This window comes from Salminus brasiliensis, chromosome 2 (assembly GCF_030463535.1).
Source record: "Salminus brasiliensis chromosome 2, fSalBra1.hap2, whole genome shotgun sequence".
Classification (NCBI taxonomy): domain Eukaryota; kingdom Metazoa; phylum Chordata; class Actinopteri; order Characiformes; family Bryconidae; genus Salminus; species Salminus brasiliensis.
In genome coordinates, this window is record NC_132879.1 from 39,922,516 (window position 1) to 39,947,821 (window position 25,306).

General features: G+C 37.5%; 1 protein-coding gene across 2 annotated transcripts in view; it reads left to right on the forward strand.

The window, feature by feature from the left end:
- Window positions 1-420: 420 nt before the first annotated feature.
- Window positions 421-25,306, forward strand: part of ptpro (protein tyrosine phosphatase receptor type O) — a 68,760-nt gene continuing 43,874 nt past the window's right edge. For both annotated transcript variants that reach the window (XM_072672662.1, XM_072672663.1), the window contains exon 1: window positions 421-841. In XM_072672662.1, coding sequence (XP_072528763.1) covers window positions 794-841 — 48 coding nt within the window. In that variant the 5' untranslated portion in view covers window positions 421-793. The remainder of the gene's footprint in view (window positions 842-25,306) is intronic.

The following is a 25,306-nucleotide window of genomic DNA, read 5'->3' on the forward strand; positions in this document are numbered from 1 at the left end:
GAATTTATTTTTCTCGCTCTTCCCCCGGCTGCAGTCATACCATCTTATATTCTTTGCTTTGATTTTCTAATAATATAGAATGTTTACCAAAGTCAATTTGCACTCAATTAAAAAAAAACTATTAGACCCTCTGATTCACGCCGTAACAGCAGTGTTGATCTCCACCCATTCACGGTGTAGTTTTAAGGAATGTTTAGCCCTACTTTAATCTAGTCATGAGTGTCCTTTTCATGTTATAGGTCTAAGAAGATCGTAGAAGCAAAACGATTCGTTGAACAGTTTCTATCCATTTTTAACGAGCAGTTCTAAAGAATCGGTTCGGCTAAACTGAATCGACTTTCCCGTCTCTAGCCGCTCTGCCTGGCGCTGCCGCCTTCCTGCCAATCAGCGAGAAGGGCGGGGCCTCGAGGGGAGAGAGCGAGACAGAGAGAGCGAGAGAGTGAGTGAGAGAGAGGCAGACAGAAAAAGCCATTCAACCCGTGTGTTCTCCGCTGTTTCCTAAAACCGATGGTCAGCGCTTCGAACAGCCTCCGTCGGACCCAAAAGAAGCACATGGACGGAATTAGGACTTCTTCTGCGCTGGCACACAGCCAGGAGGAGTCGTAGCGCGTCGAGCTAACCGCGCTGAGGTGGTGGGGGTTGGTTAACACTGGTGGTCCACCGGGGCTGGGGGACCGAGCGGTCTGATGCTGCAGAAAATTCGCCATTGTTCGGATGTGCGAGGCGCCGAGCAGCGTTGGGAATCGAGCAAAAGTAGCACAAGAACACCCTTTCGACGCAGAGCGAAGCTAGGATGACTGCAACACTGCCTTATGTCTTTTCCCTCCTCCTCAGCATCCAGGTAGATTACAGTCTTTTTCTTCGCAGCGTTGTTTCCCTCCTCCCCTCAGATGAAGTGGAGGAGGAGGGGGAGCCATATGCCCTGTCTGTCTACTTTACCATTACCGAACAGGCGTTTCTGAGGAAAACTGCCTGCTCGATATCCGTTTGCCTCGGTTTTATCTGCTTGATAATTCCTCCAGAAGCTAAATCGACCACTTCTCCATCTCCAGCCGCTTTTATGGTGCGCTCGAGCTGATCGTATTTGCCTTTTGCCATGCGGTTCCCCATAGGCTGATGTTTCTTGAGGCAAAATTGGGTCATTCCAGCTGAAGCTCTCTGCCTGAGGATCTGCTCCTGCCACTGCAAAGTCTAACACTGGACAGGAGTAGTTCTGAGCAGTCTGGAAGCAGAGCAGGCTATAAATGATGCTTTTGAGAGAATTTTTTCATCACTTGCCCCTTAATCTCAGCTTTGAAACCTGTTAAAGAGGTCCACCTGACTGTGGACAGAACTGCTTTGGCTGCAGAGGTTCAAAAGGCCCAGTTCACAATTCACTACAAAGTTAGAGCCAGTGCTCAACATGAGTTTCTGTTGGAATGAAAGAACAGGTTTGAACTCTTTTAATAACATGAAAATCAAATTGTGGTCCAAATTCATTTATTTTTCCTGCTACAAATAGTTTATTATCTGTAATCTCTCATGTTATCTTAATAATAATAATAACAACAATAATCATATTGATAACTCACATCAAGCACAGTTTATCCTTCTGTAATAAGGAAAAAGACTCACTTCACAAATCGTTTCAGTGATTTACTGTACTTATTTGAATTTAGTTGAATTGACCGACCAGTGAACAAATGAAAATAGTTGATGTTGAAATCATATACATACGCATAATTTCAGCATTGATTTAAAAAACAAATGTGGGGTTGTGTATTCTAATATGTACATTGATTTCACTTGACTATTGTATACTAAAATATACCAAAAGCAAGTCAAAAGCCACTAACTTTTTTTTAAAGTGCTACATTTAATTCTTATGGAACCAAACTACTAATTATGCTGAACCTTTCATGATAAACGTTTCATTCAGGCTAATATATTTGTAAGCCTAAAGAAATAAATGTGGTATTTCTCTGTGATGCTGATCTAGGACTTAATTCCTGTTTCTGTATTTTTGGTCAGTTATCGGCAGTGGCCCACAATTCCAGTACCAGTGCATCCCTGCAATAAATAGTTACATTTCTAGAGCTGTACCTTACTCGGAGTTTTAACAGTCGAATCAGATTTGTTTGTTAAATATGATTATTTGACTATTTGTTTCTTTAAAATTTTTTTTATATATCTGGCATTAATTTGAATGGTGGTTTATTTAAATTGCCAATTTCTAATGCTTGGCTATTGCATGAATTTCAAAGAACACTGAGACTTATTTTAAATTAGCCTTGAAATTTTTGCTTGCATATTTATTGTGTTATCTGCCCAGAAAATTGCAGATTTAGTGTTTTTGTGTAAGAAGCTGTCTAAAACTGAAAACTATAGTAACTGATGCCAACAAAGCAGGAGGAGACTCTCAGAAGATAGCAGTGTGTTTTCAGGTAGCCGTTTCCTCAGTTCATAATGGAATTAAGAAACAGCAGTGAATAGGACTGTTTCTTAACCGTTTTTTTAGGAGGATTTGCTAGACTTTGTCTGCTGTGCAGCAACAACTGCACAAGTATGACTGCAATGAGATGTGATATGTGTAGAAAAAAGGATACAGAATTTCATTGCAGCTAGTGGCACAGGGAACATCTCCCTGGTAGAAAAATGGATTCAATAAAATATCAGCAAAGTCTGGAAGCAAACATCACACTCTCTGTAACAAGAAGATGAAAAGAGGATGGCTTCTACAGCAGGGCAATGCTACTATACACACCTCAAAATCCACAATGGACTACTTCAAGAGGTGAATCTGCAGAGTTTGCCATGGCCCTCACAGTCTCTCTTATCTTAAACATCATCAAAAAAATGTGGATAGACCTCAAATAAGCAGTGCATGCAAGGCAGCCTTGGAATCTCACAGAACAAGAAGCTTTTTGCAAGGAAGAATGGACAAAAATCCCTCAAACAAGAATGAAAAGTTGAAATGTTGATGTCTTGATACTAACAGTGTTTACAAACACTGATACTTAACAAAGGTGAGGTTATTAAGTACCGAACAATGCAGCAAGCATCTTTTTTTTGTTATGTCAAAACTGTAAATGATGTAAAGAAAACTACATCTTAAAATATTAAAGAAATGTGGCATCTTTAACCTGCCTTTTGGAAATCAGATCTTTCAATTAGGAGTGCCCAAACCTTTGGGTGCCACTTTATGTATGTAAAAAATATTAGACATTTGCAACGACCCAGAATTCCCATTTTGGGTGCATCTCTGCAATATAAACATTTGAACAGAGTACATTTTTCAATATGCAGGCCTCAATACCCATTAGTGTTTGAAAATATGCTGAATGTGTGCAGCTCTGAATTCACTCTCTGCTGTTTTTTCTAAAGCCCTTGGTTTTGGAATTTCTCCCTGATTTGCTTTGATTGCATCAGCATGTGTCAAAGATGTTGAGGGCCTGCAGCTGATCTTGAACCATATGGCACACTTTGCTCCTTCATAAACAGATATCCTGCATTTCAACAGAGATGTCACATTGGAAAGCTGTTTCAACACAACTAAGTTCTAAGGATTAGTGCTGCATCTAGTTACTAATGATCTTGCTTATAGGTGCTTGGCTACATTTAGTAATTTGTTATTTTTGCTGATGCGTCCTGACGTCTGTCACTATTTTTAGGTGTTAAAACCGTGGTTAAGGCTGTTTCCCTGGTGGTGACATCATTGTTCACAATCGCACCTGAGCCTGGTAACCATGGTAACAGGGCTCTGCACATAAGTCAGGCATTAATAATAGAGCACGGGCCAGGGCTGGGGCCATTTTGGGGTCGTCAGATTAAAGATTATTGTTTGTTACTACTTTGTGGGTCATATCAGCTGCACCTTTTGATAACGTGAAAAAGATGTGCAATATCAGTTTCCAGCACCCTGTAAAGAGCGAGTGTCTGAGAGCTTAAAGTCGAGCATAAGAACATACCAACATAGATGTCAAATCAGTGCCTGTTACAAAGCCATTTTAATGCCGACATAGTGATAAGTTATGAAAGTTAAAATGTGCTATCTTTTAACTGGGTTGGCAGTTCATAAATTTAAAGCATTAGAGAGGGCAACGTGTCGAGCTGGTCTATCTGTGTCAAGTCAGTACTGGCATCAAAATGCTGGCTCAGGCCTGGGTTTTGTGAAAGCATTTAACACAAAGATGATATTTAAATGTTTGGACAAGGACCACGCTAAACACAAAAACTGGGCTTTGAACCAGCTCTGTAAAGAGTAGCCTCAAGTACAGATAGATCTACTTTTGGCACACTATAATGTAAAGTATGAAAGCGTAAAGCACCATGCAGTTGCAGTCAAAATGATTCAACCCCTCATAATAAATTACGCTGCTCATAATAATAATAACTGCTCAGGTGTGCAACATATTCATAATGACAATATAATAATTAAGGTGTAGTATAACTTAATATAGTCATGGCAGTGATGAAGCTTGGGTGTCATTGTACCTTCAGTCAGTACAATAATTCCAAACATACCTCAGAGTCCACCAAGGCTTGGTTTTTAGAAGTCCTAGAAGATTCTGGAGTATCCGTTGCCTGACTTAAAACCTATAGAAAAATTTTCGTGGGATTTGAAGAAAGTGGTGGTAGCATGCAAAGGCAATAATATTAGTGAACTGGAGGCTATTGCCCATAAGGAATGGGCTAAGTTGCCTCAGGAACTGGAACAGGAGCTAGTGTCAGGCTATTCATCTAAACCTTTTGCTAAACCTAATTTGCAAGGGGGGTTTCAATAATTTAAATTGCAACTGTAAACACGACAGTAGCCAGATACAGACTTAAGGATTGACTGTCAATTGTTAAATTTGAATTGTTTAAGTGACAAAAAAGTGAAGCTATGGTTCTGTGTAAAAATTTGCGTAATAAATGACATTCAGGCTGGCTTCTTCTCACATTCGCGTCTCTCCTTATTTCTAACGTGCAAAGTTGTGGTATGTTTAGGCCTGCATGATGAAGCAGTTAGCACTGAAAATGCATGAGCACTTTTCAGCAGTGACCAAGAAAAGTGCAGCACATGAAAAGTGTCATTTTCTCTCAGAATCATTTTGAGGAACGACAACCGTAAATGAGCTGCATTTTGCTACATTCCACTGCAATATTCTACTGAAATATTAAATTGAAAACTTTTGTGTTTTGTGTAACCCACTAGCTTATTTTTTTATGTCTTAGCTCAAACATCCAGGCATCTCTCATGACTTCATTCAGTTTATAGTTCTATGGTTCTTTGCAGCAGAGGCCTTTTAAGCAGGAATTTTGCAAACATTGCTATTGAGCTTATTTTGATATTTCATAGCAACCATTATTGTAAATCTCTACAGTCATATACACACCTCTGGTCTTTGTGTTTCTGTAAATAATATATTAGTGTAATAATATAATAACAACCACTATAATAATAAAGTATAATAATATACCAATATAATAAACTACTATAACAATTAAATAGTAATAAACACAAGTAAAATCACTGTGTTTTTAGTGAAAAGTTTCTATAAACATCAATTTTAAATTGATGTTTGGTTGCAACTTTTTAAAGAGCTGTATTTTAATGTTCTAGTGTATTTAATATCTTATAATCAGGAATGACTAACCTATCTGACCATTCATCTCCCATGTCCTTTACAACTCTGCAGTAAAGTCACTTTGTGTGCGTATAGGTACACACTCTGAACTGATAGCAGTTGCGGTTTGTCGACTACTGATGTGTAACTAATTTATGGTTTGTTTGTTTTTTTAAAGCTCATTTAAGCAGGGTCACATTGAGATTAAAACTCTTTTAGAAGTGAACCCTGGCCAAGACTGAATGAGCTATGATTTGCTTTTATAGTGTACATTAATCTTCTTCTCAGTTCTAAACAAGTTGTTCGGAGCTGGTTTAGAATCAAAGAAATAATGTGGTTCTCTTGCTAGTAGAACAAAGCGTTTCCGTGAAGGATTCGTAATTCAAGAATAAAGATGGGATGGAAGTAATGTTGAATCTCCCAAATGAATACAATAAAATTAAATATCTTTGTTGTTGCACAACTGCAAGCAAACTTTGTGGTTTTGGCAGCGTGAACAAAAATGGCAAAAAAATAAACAAACATTGTATCGAAGAGTGGTTTAGATCGTCCTGTTCTGACATATTAACAAACAGGATCAGAACTTTAAAGGCCGATACTCAATCCAATAAAAATGCCTGGATTGGTCCAAGTAAAAACTGCAGAATCTAATAGTACATTAGGCCTATGATGAGCCTCTTTAAAGAAAAACAGAAGTAACCACTTTTTCATGTTTTATGTTCTAACTGGTTTAGAAGAGAACCGTTAAAATGTTGATTCTGCTTGATTCATTATTGTGTTTCTAATTCCTGTGTGTCATATTACAGATATTTCTTATAGATTTTCCCCAAAACATTTACTGTGAATTATGTACCAGAGTCAGAGTTGCTGCATGTGCAGCCATGTGGAATGTTATCGTAGCTACCCAATAGCTGGCCATTAGAGCAGATAAGATCTTGTTGCTTTCATAGCAAAATAGTCTGCCTTAATTTGCCTGCATAAGACACTTGACATATGTCTTGCACTCATCTGATCATTCCAAAAGTCATGGCATAGTTCGCCATCAGGGGTACTGGCTAAAAAGGTGTTTACTGATCATGATCATGTATGAGTTTGAGTTGGGCTTGTTTTTTCTGTGAACATTTTGGAATGGCAATAGCAGGGGGTACTGTGTGACATGATACATTATCTATAATAGGTGAGCTAGTGGTGTAGTGTGGTCTGGATAGGTGAGCAAACTGTGCCTTTTAGAGACCATTATACCAACATCTGTGCTTATGTCCACCAACTGTAAACACACCATTTGACCATTCACTCTGTAACTGAATAACCTAAAACTGGCCTAAAGGCCTTAAGTAAAATATGTCAGTCAAACTCTACTGATGTTCTTGAACATTTTGTAGTGTGAAACACCACGAAAGTCAGCACCTTCAAATCTGAGGCCATGGCTATTCTAGAAAAAATCTGGACGCTCCCTCTGGGTGAGTGGAGAAAATTCACAAATAATGGAAAAATAGAACAGGGAATTGCTGTACTGCTCCATAGTGAGGAAACAGGAGCTTATCCTACAAGTGAAGCTCTTTGTCTGCTGGTTGATCTACATCCCTTTTCTCACCTAAGGTCACGAGATATGGGAAGTAAGCAAAAGAGTAAAGTCATAAATACAGCAGGTATGATAAGGTAAAAAGATCTGCCACTGGAGCTGTTCCAGGCACACCCTGCTGGATGGAGACCCAGAGACAGATCCAGAACTGGATGAAGGAATTTTAATCTTGCACTCGTCTTGGGTACAGTTGGGAGCCATTGCCATTGCCATACTTGTGCATCAAACTGCCACGTCTTACATAGTTGTTAGCTAGTATTATACTAGTTATCAGTGGCTGTAGAGCAAGACGGCAGGAAAACAAACATCAGGAGAAGAACTCTCTGTCATAGTCTTGGAGTGAGCATGGGTACTTGACTACTCTGTAAACTGTGGTATTTCAAAATAAGAAAGTTAAAAGATTGACATGACAAATGCTGTTAAGGATGTGTCTAAGAAGGCAAAGATGGTGCAGCTGTTACTACTGCAGCTGATATTAGTGAGATGTCAACTGCTGCGGCTGACGTTTGCTACGTCCAGAAACAGTGACAGTGAATATATTTCTCTTCCAAACCAATATGTTTGCACATCATACACTAAGAAGACATGACCTTGTGAAGAAAAAAAGAAGTCCTCATTAGCCTCTAGTTTACCGGTTATCCGTAGTTTTAACTCACACCTTAAGAGGCAGCTACTTTTATCTGTGTGTATTATGTATCTGTTTGTCTAGGGTTTTATTTATTTTTTTATCTGCTTGCTTTGTGCTTGTTTTTATTTTCCCAGTGGTTAACTGGATATCTATTCATTATCTCTTGTGGATACTTGAATATCAAAATTAGTCAGAAAGCAATCAAGCACAAAATACACACTGTGTATCGGTTGCTGTGTTTGTGTATACAGTAAATTAGTGCAGTCAGAGTTCAGTGAACTCTGAAAATCAAATGAACATGATTTATTACTTATCCCAGATGCAGTCAATCAGCTAAGGCACTAGAATAAACACTAGAATTGTGAAAATCCTATAGAGACATCACTGTATCGAATAGATACAATTTTTAACGTTTTAATGTTAAACCCTTACACTAGTTCATAACTTGATAATAAGTGTTTATTTGAATTATTCTTAAAATAACAGCCAGATTCTTCTGGTCCGTTTCTTGGTGTTATAACAATGCAAATGTATATGTGTGTTTCCAAGCTGATTCATTCACTCCATAACCTATTTCTTAACACAGTAACTTCTCTAGTCTTATGTGAACCCTTACAGAGTGCATTTAAAGCTGAAGTAGTTAGTTAGGTTGTGCCAGTGTATGTGGTAATTTCACAATGCTGATTTTGCGCTGCAAAATGTTTGATTCAGTTCCATTGATTAGAGCATTTCAGGCTTCCCTACTGCCAAGTACAAGTACTGTTACATTTAGAGGCTTTATCTTGTGTAATTGGCAATAATTCACACCAGTGCATCAATTCAACAAGCAAATCATCTTACATATTTACTCTCTAATGATTTATTTGGAATCTGCCATCAGTGATTTGTGAATTAGTGACAGTGATTTATTTATTTATTTTTGACTTTCATGAAAAGAGATTGAACGCTACACACTGTCCTTGTGGACACTACCTCCTTTGTACAGGGGCTGCTTGTGGATTAATTGCTTTGTGTTGTGTAATAAAGAGACTGGGCCGTCAGTGCCAGTCATTGCTGAAGAAGAGGCGTATTTAGTTGTGGTCTGCTGACAGTATGATCCTCTGCATTTAGGTCATCTGCACATCAGGACAGAACACTTATTTTTTCTGCATTTATTCATCTCATCAGTTCCAGCGTTTATTTGACAAAGAGTCATGGTTTGGTTTACATGCATGTTCTGACCGGCAGCCTAAACACATTTTTATGGTGTCCATTTTCGCTGGGTTTGTTGGTCCCTGGAGGGAATGCTGTAAATGTAGGTGGGCTTGTTCCAGAGATTTATCATTTTACGATGTGTTTAAAAGCTATAATGCATGTCAGAGACCACTAATGCACTGGTGGACAGATTGTAGAAGTGCTGTGAATATGCCTGCTTTATACTAATGGAATTCTAAAAACATACAGAACTTATTTTCATGTGTTGCTCACATTTGAGAAAGAACAGCGCTTGAGTATGCAGCACATTACAATTAGGACAATACATAAAGTTTTATTTCTCATATACCTTGATGATTTGGTGGACCAGACTTTCTAGACATTTCTAGAGGTTTGCTGTCAATAAGTTGGGCTCGTAGTAGTAATAAAACTGTCAGTATTAGACTATGAAAACAACTCCACTAGCCTTTTGAGGGTTAAGGGGGGGGGACATCACATGAAGACATTTTCATGATATGCCTTATGTTGGTCTTAGTCCAGTTCAGGCAAAAATAAACTATGTAAGAAGCAAATTAATGATTAAAGAAGATAATGGAGGAGAAAGCAGACATCCAATCAGTTGTGTTACTGCGCATTTCTGCACTGATGTTCCCTTGCAGTGATGACAGAGAAAATGTACATGTCAAACTCATTTTCTGTTTTAATATGAGTGATAGAGTGAGATATATTCCAATACATATTGGAAGCAGAAAAAATGGGTAAGAATCTGAGCGACTTTGACAAGGGCCAAATTGCGATGGCAAGACAGCTGGGTCAGACAAGCTGGGTCAGAGTCATGGATGTTCAAGACCTCGATGGTTCACAGCTGTTTTTGGCTGCTCTGAAGTTTAGAAACGTTTGGTGTCACAGGTCATTCCTGATGCTCCTACACACTCCCAGCTGAAAAAAGACAAAGGGTAGTAAGACAAAATGACTTTGAACGAGGCTCAGCCAGTCAAAACACAAACAGATGTCATGATTGTCACTGTCTGTATCATCTATCTATGTTTGTATTTTCACTTTGGTTTCATGGTCACTTTTGACTGTTGATGGAGGTTGCATTTGGGAAAGTAAACCTTGTTATGTTCTGCTATGATTGCTGGCTAAAGAGAGAAAAAAGAGGAAGTGGGTTTTATAGGGCTTAAAATATTACTCTGCTGGGCCCACAGACTGTCTCTCTGATTAATTCTTTGGAGAGGAAAGCAAAGGGGACAAGCGCGGCTCTGCATGTGTTGTTGCAGACAGGAGAGGTCTCATTTGATCTCCCTTCTCTATTCATCTGATAGCTGCTTTGTAATAAGGTACATATAATAATTGGTCCTATTTTGGGCCAAAATTATTGGGGCTTATTCCCCAACCATTCTTAAGAAGAACTTTCTTCTAAACACATACACAGTTTCTAGCATGGTTCTTATTTAGGGTTTGTTTATTTAGGAAGGGACCCATCATTATCGGAGCTGAGCTGCGAATAATTCTGTGGATTAAAAACACATCATGAATTGATTTTTTAAGGACTTTTTACAGAATTTTACAGTGTATGATATCTGTTTGCATCTTTTACAATAATGCTGTTTTGCACAGAATGGTTTGTTTCAGAGATGTCCCTGATGAGCCCAGTCTGCTCCTTCATCCATTAAGAGAAGACAAGTCAGAAAGATTAGCACAATAACAATCTGATTAGCACCTCCTAAGCCCCCATTAGACCATAACACATCACCTCTTTATCTTTTTCTGTTAAGCCTCAGCCCCTTAGGCTAAAACAACAAATCTGCTCTAATAATGATGATTTTTTAAAATAAGTAAAACACTTTTCATGCCTATAATGCATCTGAAAGCACTTTACATAGAATTAATAAACAAACAACACAATAAATGTAACTTTATGATTGTTTGAAACAGTTGTCAGTAGAATGGAGAATGACTAGTAGGTTTAAAGCTTAAAAAGGCAAAACATCCTTAGTAGGGGAGAGTGGGCACAAAGTAATGCAGGGTGAAATGTATCACATTTTCTTATGTAGTTAAAGTTAAACATGCTTTTGGTCATCTCATATCTTCTCATTCACACAGAACATCTTTGAACTTTTTGTATCTGAATTTCCCAGGTTTCACCAGTTTTGATTAGGGTTTTTTTACTTTAAAACTTTTACTTATTATCAGGTATTTTGGTTACTAAGTATGTGTAAGTAACACAATTCATTCCCATATTATCTCTGTTTTGATTGGCTGTAACAGCACAATTTTGAAGCATGTAAACAACTCGCTAGACCCAGCTAGACCTCGTAACACATCAATTAGCCTCAAATAAATGATCTCGAGAAGTAAATGTGGAACTCTGAAAGCATTTTGCCCTGAATTTAAAGGTATATAGATTTGTTCAGCCTGGGTGTGCCAGACAGACGTATGTTTGCTTAGCACATGAAAAGTTCATCAAAGAACTGTCTCATGAGGACACTGCTGTTTTCCCATCACTTTGAACTGTTGTGTTATCTCCCCCTGCTCCAAGTTCATTTTAATCAGATGGAATCTGATGTCAGGTCATGGAAAATAAGATGTTTAATAAAATGCATTATAAATGTGGGCTACAAAGGCAAATGTCATGAATAACCAATCAAAGCATGGTCTCAGAGTCTTTGGTTGGCATTCATTTTTGCACAGCACATCCTTCTCTTCATTTAATGATGGTACATCAGAGAGAATAAATCTATCTTTGCACTCAGCACATCGGCTTATCCTTTCAGAGTGTGATAGAAGCATCTGTCTGTATTAAGACGTACATACATATAAAAATTCATCAAAGATAGACTACCCAGTCCCAGAAGAACAAATAAATGTATGTACTACATGTCAATCAGTAAATGTAACAGTTGCTGTAAATAATTTCTGTAAAGATAGTTTGTGACTACACCCGTTGTGAAAAGCACAATACAATTAAATTTATCATTAGAACAAAACCTTGCATCTCTGATTGTGTTTTTACCTATTAGTAAATTTAATTTAATTGAACATTACTGTCAATAAAAAGACAATAAATGCAATAAATATAAAAAAAGTACAAATATGTGCATGTAAATATGCAATTGTGTGCATGAAGGCTGGGTGTTTAAGATCCAAATTATGTTACTATACAAATAGTAAAAAAATAATAATAATTGTAATCAGCATCACATATGTAAACAATTGTACAGTGCAGGAATAAGGAATAAGTATAACAGCTAGCGTTCAGATGAGAGAACACCAGACAGAGTGAAGAAAATTGTTACAAGTTTAAAAATAAGAATTAAATAGAATTTAATTATTTGTAGTTCCAAAAGTGACTAAAATACCCCAATCACAGTGTTGTTGTGGCCATTGCAGCCCTTATTGTGTTTAGTAACTGTGATTAGCATTGCTTTGGATGTTTTAACACTGTGGTTGTCGGTTTGCACACAGACAAATCTGTGATCTGTTACGATGCGTGCAGAATATGTGAGATCAGTGTAGAAATAAAATGGTATTAGAAGCATAGTTGTCATTCAGCAAGAACACGTCTGGAATGCATTTTTTGCGTCCTTGCACAAATAACTGCAATTACAAATGTTTGCAAAACATTCTGTAATCAGTTATGCAGCACTGTTCCCAAGCTGCCTTTCAAAGACTCTGCAAGTAAAATTTGGGTGGCGGCCTCGTCTTTCTCTCCTCGTCCTCCCGAGTGCACAGAATGCTCATTGAGTCTTTCTGGGGTGTCTGGGGACATTATGCCTTCTGTGGCATGATGGGAGCTGGCACATGAGGCCCACGTTTGAGCACAGAGCACCTAAAGAAAAGCATCGGGAGGTTGCCAAAGATTTACGTTTTTTTGTGTCCACATGCCTCTCTGGCCTCCATTGGTGGCGCCAAAAATGAGGGGTGTTAAATGGGCCAACATAGAGCTCATAGCTCATAGCTCATGTACGATATAGACAGGCATCTGCCATGCTTATTGTAGAGTTCTTGTAGCTAAGTAGCTAAGTTAGAGCGCCTGACTGAAATTCTTCATGCAAAAAAGGTTAAAGCAGTACAAAGAATTCTGAAGACATACTGAAGAACTATTTCCGGTGTTTCTTGGTGATTTCTGATCCTGAGGCTAACAGTCTGAGTCACAGCTGGGGCACCTTTGAATTGATCGCTGGAAGCCCCCTTGCTGGGAGCCCCATGCTTGTAGCCCCCATGCTGGCAGCTACCACGCAGCCCTAAATGTAAGTTCCCTTGAGACTCAGCACACGCATATGGAGAAGTCAAACAGCTTGCAATGTTTCTATCATCCTTCAGAAAAACTCTGCTGGCAGCTTCTTTTTATGTACCTGAGCGCTGGGAGATGCTTTTAAGAAACTTAGATCAAGATGCTGTATACCCCAAACCCCAAAACTATTAACAGCCAGTTAGAGGAATAGTTTGACAAACTGTCAAATGAACATGATTTATCTTGTACCCTAGATGCAGTCGAACTGTCAAGGCTTGAAATGTTTGCTTTTTCTTCTTTAGTTTAAAACAGAAGATGCTAGACTGGACACTGGACTTACCCAATCTCTGCAAATACATGCCCAGAAACGTCTCTCAACCCACTTAAAAAGCACCCACATCTTCATTTGTTTCACAAAGACAAGTCAGTGTGGTTTAGAACACGGTATGACAATAAAACAATAAAGAAACATCTGTGCATAGCTGAAAGGTGGGGTGGACGTTTTAAATCCTAATTCCAGTTATATCCATGCCATTTATATATTTTAAACCTGTCTATGTAGGTTTGGAAGTATGTTATTGACCAGTGTATGTACATGCTTATATTTTAACGTAAATACAAAATGCATACATCTATTAACCTTTAAGCCTTCTACATTTTACAGATGTTTATGCATCAGCATTGACATTTAAACGGAAGTTAAATAAAAATATGTACAAAGTCTATAAAAAACATTGTAGTTCCATATTAGTACTACATCTCCACTTTTGGTGGAACTAGCATACATACAGTACCTAATGGACAGTGCTGAATCAGGCTGATGGCAATGAGATAATATGACTGGACTGGTCATAGGTGGAGGAGAAAGAACTGCTGGAGCATAAAGCAGAGCAATTTCTTGTCTTGCTTCTCCAGCCCTGCTAAGAGGCTGCTTGAAACTTGTAGCGATGAGTGTGCAAAAAAGAGCCATTGTAGTGGCCTTCCATTTAGTTGGGCAGTGGGCGGCCAGCCACTTCCATGGAGGACTCTTTGTTTTCTTTGCTGGGTAATTGGTGGGGGGCTGGTCGTGTCCTCCCTGTGTCCAACTGTCAGCATGGTGCACATTCCTTTATGTTTGCTTTTAATTAAATGCCAGAGGAGCTGCAACCCGGCGGTGACTGACACCTCCTCCCCATCACAAATCAAACATCAGGTACGCCCGCCTCAGCTGGTCTGTGCAGTTATTGGAGCGTTTAGCCGTAATTGTTACATTAATGGCCAGTCTGCTTCAACACTGGAATGCAGTGCTCAGTACTGGCAGTAATGGAATGTGTATCCTAATGTAGAAACAGTATAGTGAGCTTTCTTTGTCCCTGGAGTTTAGTATGTTTGAGCAGAAGTGGTCCAGAGTATTGATCGTGATAAATTTAGTTATCGTGGTACACAATATGCTTTTATGAGTGTATCATGGATATCATCAGTGCTTAAAGAGCATTGATTATCTGCACGTTTCATTGCAAAGAGTGTAATCAGTCTTATTTAATTAAATGGAGTTCAGCATGTTTTGAGTACAAATCACAGTACTCAGTATGGGAGAGTATTTGGATAGCAGCTTGTAATGCTGTTGGTGCATTTTGTCTACGGGACGAAATATTGTGAAAAATATCGTATATATGTAAAAATGCCAGCTGCACCATTTGTGAAAGCTATTCATAGTCATGGTGATCTGCGTTTTATTTACTGGCTTCTTGTAGCTGGTCTACAAAGCCAAAAATGAACCATGCCCTCCCTAGCTGATGGTCAAAACCCTGTTCCTACCAAAATCCCTTCAAGATGTATGGAAGACAAGCATCTAGACTTTTTCCAATGTGGTGGACCAAACTTACTCTGTGTGTGCAAACAGCCTAGCAGGTCATAAGAGCAAAAGGGTGCTCTACTAAGCTTGTAATGAAGGGCTTGAATAATTCTGCAGTAGTCATGAAAAAGTTTGCATATTTTACTTATAAACCTAATTTGCAATTAGTATTTAATAGTATTTGCAACTATAGGATATCATAGCCTTAAATAGAGACTATTTAAATAGTCTCAACAATATTATGGAAATTCGCTTGTCTGTGTTTGTGCACAGATATTCTCCTTTGTTTTAACCTTATTAAACTTTGAGAGGGGATGATGGGCATGTTGTTGGAAACTTTGCATCATGAGGAAAAGAACATGCCACTCCAAGTGTTCTGGCCCATGAGGGGGTCTCAGTCTTAAACTAATGGAGCCTAAGTTGTCAAATTGTTCAGTTAAGTTGAAGTTGCCTGCAGGGCCCCGGGGGGGGGTTGGGGGGTTGACTGAGGCGGATTTCTATTGTACTCTAGCCAGTCTTCTCCTTTGGCTCTCTGGCTCGGGGGCTCTGGGAGGAAGAATACACTCATGTTTGCATGATAATATTGGCAGCTGTCTGTGGGCACTGCTCTCATTCTTTCACTGAGTGACCCCACATTCATTCCACAAACTAGGTTCACTCTCTTCCTCTTTCAACCTACTGTGGGCCTTATGTGTTTGCACGTATGTGTGTGTGCGCGTGTGGGGTGTCTGAATAAACATTAGCACTCTCTGCTTATACTCTGCCTGCCATCACTGTAAGTAGAAAGAGATAACCTTTTAGCCATGTACTCAATGTGTCATTTCAGTGTTACAGGATGCTGTTTGTTTGAAGCAAGTCCCTCGAGCTGGTCATGTTTTTCAGCATCAGTCAGACCCAGTGAGAATACTGTTTAAAATACATGTTTTATTTATTTATAATATTTTGTTTTTGGCACTCAGCTTAAACATTTAATGTCCCTGGCATACTCTATGAAACTGTTGTTGTAATCTGGGTTTATCAACACCTTGTCAATATGGTTTCCATCAAATTGTCATTTTTGTGGTAAGTAACATCTTAAGGACACTGCCAAGTACTACTTCAGCAGTGCAACTACAAAATAACTACAAAGCAGTGCAACCCTTTTCTGGTTTCTAGTGTTCTAGATCTACCCTTTCTATATGTGATCTATTGTATTCATGGCATTCTGTAAACAAGCAAATGTACTTAAATGAATGACAGACGATTAAATAAGTTATGTCCCAACAAGCCCAAACACACAACACACATTAGCTCTGTCAATTATTGAAGAACCCCAGATTCTAGCCTTTCTTTAGTTCAAAACTTAAGCATTCCCATACATTTGATGCCTTGGGTCTTTGGAAACTTTTAAAAACCTCTTTAATAACTGAAGCAGCCCTAATAAATTATTATGCAACTAACTAAAAAATAGTTATGCAGCAAAGAAAAGGCAGTTTTTTTAAACCTGACAGCTAAGTAACATCACTGTTTATAAACAAGCTGGAATATTTAGTAAGCTTTCAGTGAAAAAGCTTGAGAATTATTTAAGCATTATATACATATTTGATTTCCTCTGGATATGAGCTCATGTACCCTAATATTGTACATTTTAGATTATTGGATCATGTTTATTGCGCACACCTAATTACAGGTTTGTTCATGAGATTACATGTTTACCTAAATTCACTCCTCCAACAAAACCGTGTGTTTATTAAATCTGTCATATCCTTACACTGTTGTCAAGTGACTTGTCAGTTTCCTGCTATATCACAGTATTTTTGTTTATTTATTTATTATTTTTTATAACTGGAGCTGGCAGACAAGTTTATGGCTCATTCTATTTTCAAGAGTACAAAGAATATAAAATGTTTTAAATTCATCATTATAATCAATCACTGTGTATGTAACAGCTGAAGAATGTAAATCATAATAATTGTTATATACAAGCATTAAAACGGCTCTTAATCAGTCACAATCCCATGACTCTTCTAGTAGTGGGTGGGAAAATTCATATCACGTGATATTTAAATTTACTTTCTTTGTAGGCTAACAGTGGCTTATTTACTACTAACACATTTTACAACTGAAGTATACAGCAAAAAAAATTAGTGTGCAGAACAAAACTAAACAATTACTAGATAAACCTTTAATTACTGCCGTCTTTTTAAAGTTTATTAACACTGAACTTGTTTTTAAAAAGTGCAGTTTTACCTCAGAAAACCTTTAGTTTCTCAACATTGTTGTAATGTGTTCCGAAAATGTTTAGCATCCTATCCAGGAGTGCATGTATAAACTATAGTATAGTCGCTTTGAGAGAACTGTGAGTCTTCTGTGTTTAGTACACATGTCAGATAGCTGTCCTATTGGGAAAAGCACTGGATAACTCAGCATTCCTCATCATTTAATGCACCCGACTCAACTCAGCAGCTGATTAGAGAGGCCTTTGATTACAGTCAAATTTAGTGCTTTTCCGTTTTTAACTGTGGAAGAGGAGTGTTTGTATGTGCGCTCTAAGAGACAAAAAATAAATGAATAAAAAAAAACATGTTCATGTCACAGACACTGGCTTCACCAGCTTGCAGAACCGTTGTTCCACCACCAATTCAGAGTCTTTATCTCCTGGAAAGTGTACATCCACCTCACCTCATCCACATCCATGCTCAAGTGTATCTGCATGTAGAAGTTTCAAGTTTCATAATACGAATGGTACATTTTTCCCGACATGCATGACCCACATTCAGGACCCGATTAAGAAAATCGAGCACCTATTACTGTTCCGTTTAATCAAGGTAGCAGTAAAAGGCTCATGCCTTTTTCTTTGTGAAAGAAACTGAATTCAAATTGCCTGGGCTTAGTGAATCACATGACCTCCCACTAAAGAACTTCCGCTAAATGTTTGATTTGATTAGCTACAGGACAATGACTGATTTGTCTGATAAATTGTTTCCCTGAGCAGTGAACGCATAGACGATGGATGAAATTCCTGAAGAATTTGGCTAGTGCATGCCGTTTTTTTGCTCATCCGACTTCCATTTCTATGTTTTCAATGTTTTCTTCTTATTTCGTCTGTTGGACACTTGGTAGAAAGCAGTGGGCCTTGACAAGATAACAAAGGCTTTGAGCGGCACTTTTTTCCACAGGTTCAGCCAAGGATGTCATTCCTCCGTGCTTTGTGTCATCTGAAAGGAACAGAAACTATCAGACAACTCATGTCAAACAGTGCTCCTACCATGGGTGCCTGAGCAGAGGCGAGGCAAGAGGCTGAAAATGTGGGCTTCTGCTGTGGTGCTGCTCAAGAAAATCAGAGTGACTGCTTACAAGAGTCACGGTCGATGCACTCTCAACTGACAATGAGGCTTTTTCCACTCTGAGACAGTTAAGTGTTTGTAGCACTGCAGAAAATCCTAAAGCTAGTGCCTTGCAATGAATAAGAGTTCAGTTTTACCGCAATATGATTTTTGTCAAGAATACCATACATTTCATCAAATTACATTACATGTGTACAATTGTTGCCTATGCTGTCGAATAAGTCAACCCTTAGAAGGCAGCACTGTGATAAACAGCCGAGTACATTTGAATTACATTTAAAATGCAATTCGAAGGCAGCCACTATGTCAACATTAAACAGTTATATTGTCTCCATAGCTGTGCATATTGCTTTTCCCGGGTTTGGCTTTCTTGCTTAGCATAAAAATTTTGAGTTGGTCCAGTTTATTTTCAAGGGGGTTTCAAGTGAAGAGATAGTAAAAGCTGGTTTGCTAGGGCTGTAACTTAGCACAGACTCACTCACGGATTTAATTTCTTCACTTGCCAAAACTTCAGTTACCCTTCCATTAACACTTGCATTTCCTATAACAAGCTGTTAAGTCTGGTAGTGATATACATGTTCTCGAATGTTACTGGTGCACAATGGTAGCTAAGATTGTCTCTGAAAAAGTGACTAAATGTATCAACAACACCAAATGATCTCTTACCGCATTGCTCAAAATGCTTTTTTTCTTGAGTGTAGAGTGTATGTAAATTTTGAGAGACTAAATGTAATGTGTCAAGACAGTGTTGTACAACTTGCTAATTCCTAAACTGTTATGTAACAACAGTTTTGGAATTAGCAAGTTGTACAACACTGTTTGGTTTATGGCAGGTTTTTTTTCCAAGTAAGAGATAACAATATTTATTGTAGGTTTATAGTACATCACCCCCATATACTGAGCTGTCATAGTGTTTAACTTTATTTTTTTAAGTGTATTTCTTCTCATATTAGTCTCGATATTCAACATCCTTTTTGTTTTAGAAAAATTGTTTTTATTTCCATACTGTGCAGCTCTAGTACATAATAAAATAAGTATTTTTTTTAATTTTAGTGTCTCTTGGGTCCCTTTTCATTATGATAACTCTCATATTCATGCATTAATAATCAGTCCAAGTTGTGCTGTCATTGTAGACCAGTAGGTATTCACAGTAGGTAGACCAGTGTTATTCATAACTTTATATTGGACTTTAATAATTTAATCTGTCCAAATGACTTCATATTAGAATGATAAATGACTAATGCTCCCTCAGTACCGGTATTCTGTGAATAACCCTAGGACTATGTTTATATGGTGGCATTAGGATGTCATTTCTGTCTGTGTACAAATTGCAGCAAAATGAGTCATTGTCCTTAAAGCTGTCCCACATGCATTGTGTGAGCCATTTGTCTTCAGGAAGAATGTATCACTTAAAGAGGCTGGGGTCAATTTTCGGTCTAGCTCCTCATTTCAGAAAAGGATATTGAATGTGACGTTTGTCTAAATTTGTTGGCAATCATATTATATTATATTGGCAGGCATTTTCTGACGAACAGGCTCTGGAGGCTCTGGAGCATAAGTCACCAGCTTCCAATGATTACACCTACCCTCTCAGCAGTACGTATTTATAGGTTCCTTGAAGAAAACACCAGGCCTCGTGAAAATTCGAAATGGGTCCAATGTGCTAATTATTGGGTTTTGAATAGCTTATCCTTTCCAGGGTCAACCTTATTAAGGTGGGAAAAGGGCAAGCAAGGATATAATTGCACATTCAGGTTGTCCTTAGAGCCCCTCTTGTCTCCTCTCACATGATTTAAATTTGATGTAAATATGAAAATACAAGCATGCCAGTTATATTGGAATTGGCTCCCTTCAACTTTATTGATGAATAAAGTAGTTAATAGTCTTAACCTTATGCAAATATAACCTTGGCTTATTGCAATGAAGGGCTGGGAGATATTACCAAACATTTGCATTACAGTATCGCATTACAGATTTTGGCGGTTTCACAAAACATCACAGTATTTTATTTATTTATTTATGACTGAGTCTATAGCTTATTCTTATTTATACTCTATAGACTATAGTATAAAACACTTAATTTCATCATGTATGAAATGAAGGCGTTCAGTATTATAGAGGTTTGCTTTGCTTCACAAAATGACACCATATATGCAATCATAAATTATTTATATATTCAAGTATTGAAATGACTATTCCCTTGGCTCTCCTAGTAGAGGGCAGAATTAACAAAAAATCATATCACAGGAAATCTGTTGAAGTTGATGTTGAAAACTGACAATAAACCTGTTTTTGTAGGTTTACCGTGGCTTATTTTACTACTAACACACATACTTAAGAACTGAAGTGTTTATCATACAGTTGAACATGTAGACCCTGTTTAAGTAAACATTGAAAAAAAGTGTTTAAAGCCTATAGTTTTTCAACCTTAATGTAGCATGTTTAGCAACCCTACGTTTGTCTGTGTGTATGTAGAGAGAGATAGAAATATAATAATATAGAGATATTTTTAATTAATTTTAAAGTTATTGTAAATCATTACTATTGTAGTGTAAAATAATCGGTAATAATGTGGTGTAATAAATATCATGATGTTGGCCAACTCTGTTGTGTATGTTCATACTGTACACAAATACTATTATTGGAATCATATCACATCATTATCATATTCATAGGGTCTCCTAAATGAGATATTGTAGTCTCCCAATAATGCTGTGCTGTAAAAATACGAGTCAGAATATTTTACATGGTTAGTGAAGAACATCCTTCTTCAGCAAGTTCCACTTGTTTTTCATTGAGGCCTACCCTCACAAAAAAGCTGCACTGACCTTTTAAAAAGGCTTTGGCAGACAGCAGTTTAGGTTCATTACAGCGCTGTGGTATTTTCTGGCTGAGCAACTGCAGTCATTTTCAAAAGCAATGGGTGAGTAAGAGAGACAAGAGTGAAGTAGTCATAATTACTAAGCAGACAGTTTTGCCCATTTGCCAATGTGTATTTAAGCCTTAAAGCATATTGGCAGTTAAAGGCAGGAAGAAAATACACTAGAAATAGAGACTAACTAAGGTGAATAAATATGGCATAAATCTAACATATTCTTGTATATGTATATACAGTATATAAGACATTATATATATATATATATATATATATATATATATATATATACTGTCTTATATACTGTCTTATACGAAATTGAACATGCATCACTGTGTTAATTGTATTTAGTTAAATTTAGAATTCATTGTTTTCAGTGCTTTACATTAATTGCACTGTGTGTTCTTGTTAATGAGCATGCTGTAGGCAAGTGATTTGATACTGATAATACTTGTACTCAGAAAAGCATGTTGTGGAGTAAATTATCAGGATAACACACTGTCATATCAAACCAACCTCGTAACACAGAACTGAATCCAGATTCAAAAGAGCAATTTGTGTTTTTTTGGCATAAGGGAGACTTTATAGAGATATATTGCTTATTGTGTCTTATTCAGAAGTACTAAGAATATAAAAAAATATTATTTCATCATCTAACACACATTTATCAACTGTTGTAAATATTATTTGTGAGTAATAAATTTTTTTATTGTGCAAAACAAAACTAAACAGAAAAACCTGACATTACTTTAAAACACATCTTCTGAACGTTTATGAACACTAAAGTTATTAACCTTAGATGCATGTTTTTTTTTTGTTTTTTGTTTTTCTTTACAGATTTTCTTGTAACATGTTCATAAAATGTTTGCAAACACCTGCTCCACTAACTGTTACATATGTTAAGTATGTATGTTAAGTTAAGCTTAAAAGCTCAGGATGTCTTAACCCTGGTTGATGCTGCTGGCTCTCGATTGACGTAGATAAATAGTTAATGCTGGCTATCCAAAATCACACACTAGCATGCATGCAAGATACACTTTTCAACGCTAACCCATTTGGACTGTGCATGTGTGTCAGAAGCCATAGCTATGCGTCTTAAAAATGGAAAATTAAAAACAAAACAGAACATTTGTTAAAAAATGCATTTTGTACAAAGATCTGTATGCATCTATTCTGATAAGGGTTGAAGTTACACTAAAGTACCAGATAAATATTATACAAATCAGTATTATGATAAGTAATACTGATTTAATAATAAAAACTTATATGTTTTATCACTGAAAATCACACAATTATTTAAAATGTACTATAACAGCTCTACAGTAGACTATGTATGTGTGTGAAAATATTATATTACAGACAATAAATTTAGCCTACCACACAAGTGTTATAAAGTTCTATAAGAGCACTAAATAGGACAATAGTGGCAACCAAATTACATTTCCATACACTCCCAGTTGTTTATTACTAGGCCAAAAAAAGGCATCTAGAAATATGGGACACTTTTCATTGAGGTGAGGTTCTAATCTTTTTTGTTTCTAAACAAAGCTTTTAAGATATTTGAAGATTGTTTTTTTTTTTTTTTTACAGCTGTGGAGTGTATTTCAGGTTTACAGTTTGTTTGTTGTAATTACAAACTAAGCCTAAAGCCCTCCTTATGGACAATGGTACACAAGCTACACAAAAAACTTGCCACAGTTTCTTAGTTTTGTGACATTTGAACTAGCCCGTTGTGTCATGTGATAAATGCAAGTGATTTTTTATTTTTGCAAACACTAGATTTGTTATCCTGTATTAAATGGAGCCCTACTGTTGCACTGTTGTATTGGCACAACGCGTTTGCAAACTTTAGTAAAACTGCACATGGTGATGTGTATTATGATTCATTAAAGCTACCTGAAGCATAGAAGTGAGGTTGTGGTTTTGTTGTCAGGGGTATTTTAATATATGCATATGTGTGAGTGATTTATATCCAGCCCACCCGCACACTCCCCTGTAAGACTTGGCAACAGTAATAATGTGATCTTGATCTTGCATTCTGCGTGATGACAAACTACTGCCCACACTATGGAGCAATTTCACATTTGTAAATAAACACCAATGCTGTAACATATCCTCATATCCAATCCACGTCACTTATTCAGTCAGGCAGTTGGAGCGCAGTTACATAAAACAAGCCATACTTATCCAGTATTGACAGTTTTGCTTGGCCTGAATTGATGCGTCAACAACTTAAAAACATCATATTCATTCTATTACAAGGCATAAGGATTATTTGATGTAATCTCAGAATGGTGTGAATTCAGGGGGATTCTACTTTTGTCCTGTGCTTTGTTTTAGAGACGAGCGTACCAGTGTTCAATATGTTTTGCATACATACCTGCAGTTCTGATACTGATTAAATATTTATAAACTGTTTATTCCAACTGGATAATCCAATTTACAAGATATAACATGTAATTCTGTAGTATTACAAATGCAGTAAAATTCATAAAATGTAGATATTTACTGCAGTAGTGCAGCATCATGTTTTCTGGAGAGCAAGGAAATATATTAACAAGTATTAGCCTGATATTTTCTGATAATTTATTATGATTTAGATTTTTACCCAGTTTCCCTTCAGTAGCATTCCTGCCAACCCTTCCGTTCTCCTGGGATTCTCCTGTATTGTACTCATCTCTCCTTCTGTCTTCTCGTTCAAATGTTTCACTCGCTACCAAAACTGTGAGAGTTAAAACTGAGATGCGTTACCTCCGACACATCAAGCGTCACCACATCCTTTCACGCTGCTGGTAACATAACTTCACTGGACACCTGAATACACTCCCCTGAACAGTAACTGCCAGTTCCAGTAAAAAGCAGATGCTTTTTATGCTATCAGTGTGTACCATGTGTCCCCTCATGTGTGTACATATCTAACATACTGTTGTTCATCTATAGATGTTCCTGTAATATGTAAAGAGAGGCTTCTTAATCTCCTTATAAAATATTCTCTTAGTCCCTAATGTGGTGTGTGTGTTTGTGTGGTCTGGTATACTCTGTTCCATTTTGTTTGGAATGGAATTCTGTTTTCTTATAGTATGGTAGCCTTTTTTTAAGGCTTTTTGACTGATGTTGTTAATGCTGGCATGCAGTGTTTCTGACCCAAATGAGTTACGTCTTGTCTTAGGTATTCTTGGTCTTATAGAGGCTTATTTCCAATGTTGATATTAAAGTCCTGTTTCTTGAGAATCTGATATCATAAGAAGAATGAAGAGATTGTGTGGAGCCCTCATTTCTGGCAGTCTGTATCTCTGTGTGGTACTTTTGCCTTTGAGCTTTGTACTCTTCAAAAGTGTCAGTAGACCTCCACACCCCAACCTAGCAGAACAGAGTGCCTTTCCTCTGCACTAGAGAATCCTCAATTAGTGATCAAAACCTTCCTTTGCTGTGCTGTGGCAGAGAGATCCTTTAGGAGGAGTTCACCAGATCACAGAACATCGATTGATTTATCAAATCTTTTACTACTTAGAGAAAGTGAGGGAGAGAGAGTGGGAATAAGAGAGGGAGGGAGGGCTGACTGATAACCTTCGATTCCCCCAAGTGTCATCCTCTTTTAATCACGCTTCTTTTTATCAGTCAGTAATTGGGGAACCCCCTGTGGGCAGCTGTGATTTGTATCTGTTACTGTTGCTGAATTAATTTGCTGAGAATCTCAATGATAACCCTTAAGAGTTCTTCGCATTTTCCTAATGGAGCTTGTACAATTCAGACTTAATCTTTTCACTTTGGAAATTGTACACTAGGGTGAAATGCTGAATAGGCCTTTTCTGTCCGTCCAACCATGCATTCATCCTCCCTTGAGTCAGGAACACCCATGCACCTACTCATTCATGCAATATATCTAATCGGCCAGTCGTGTGGCAGCAGTGCAGTGCATAAACTCGCACAGATACAGATCAGCAGCTTCTGTTAATGTTAACATCAACCATCAGAATGGGGGAATGTGGCTCAAGCATGGGTAGTAATTGACAAATATTTCAAACCAACATTCAGACCCTAA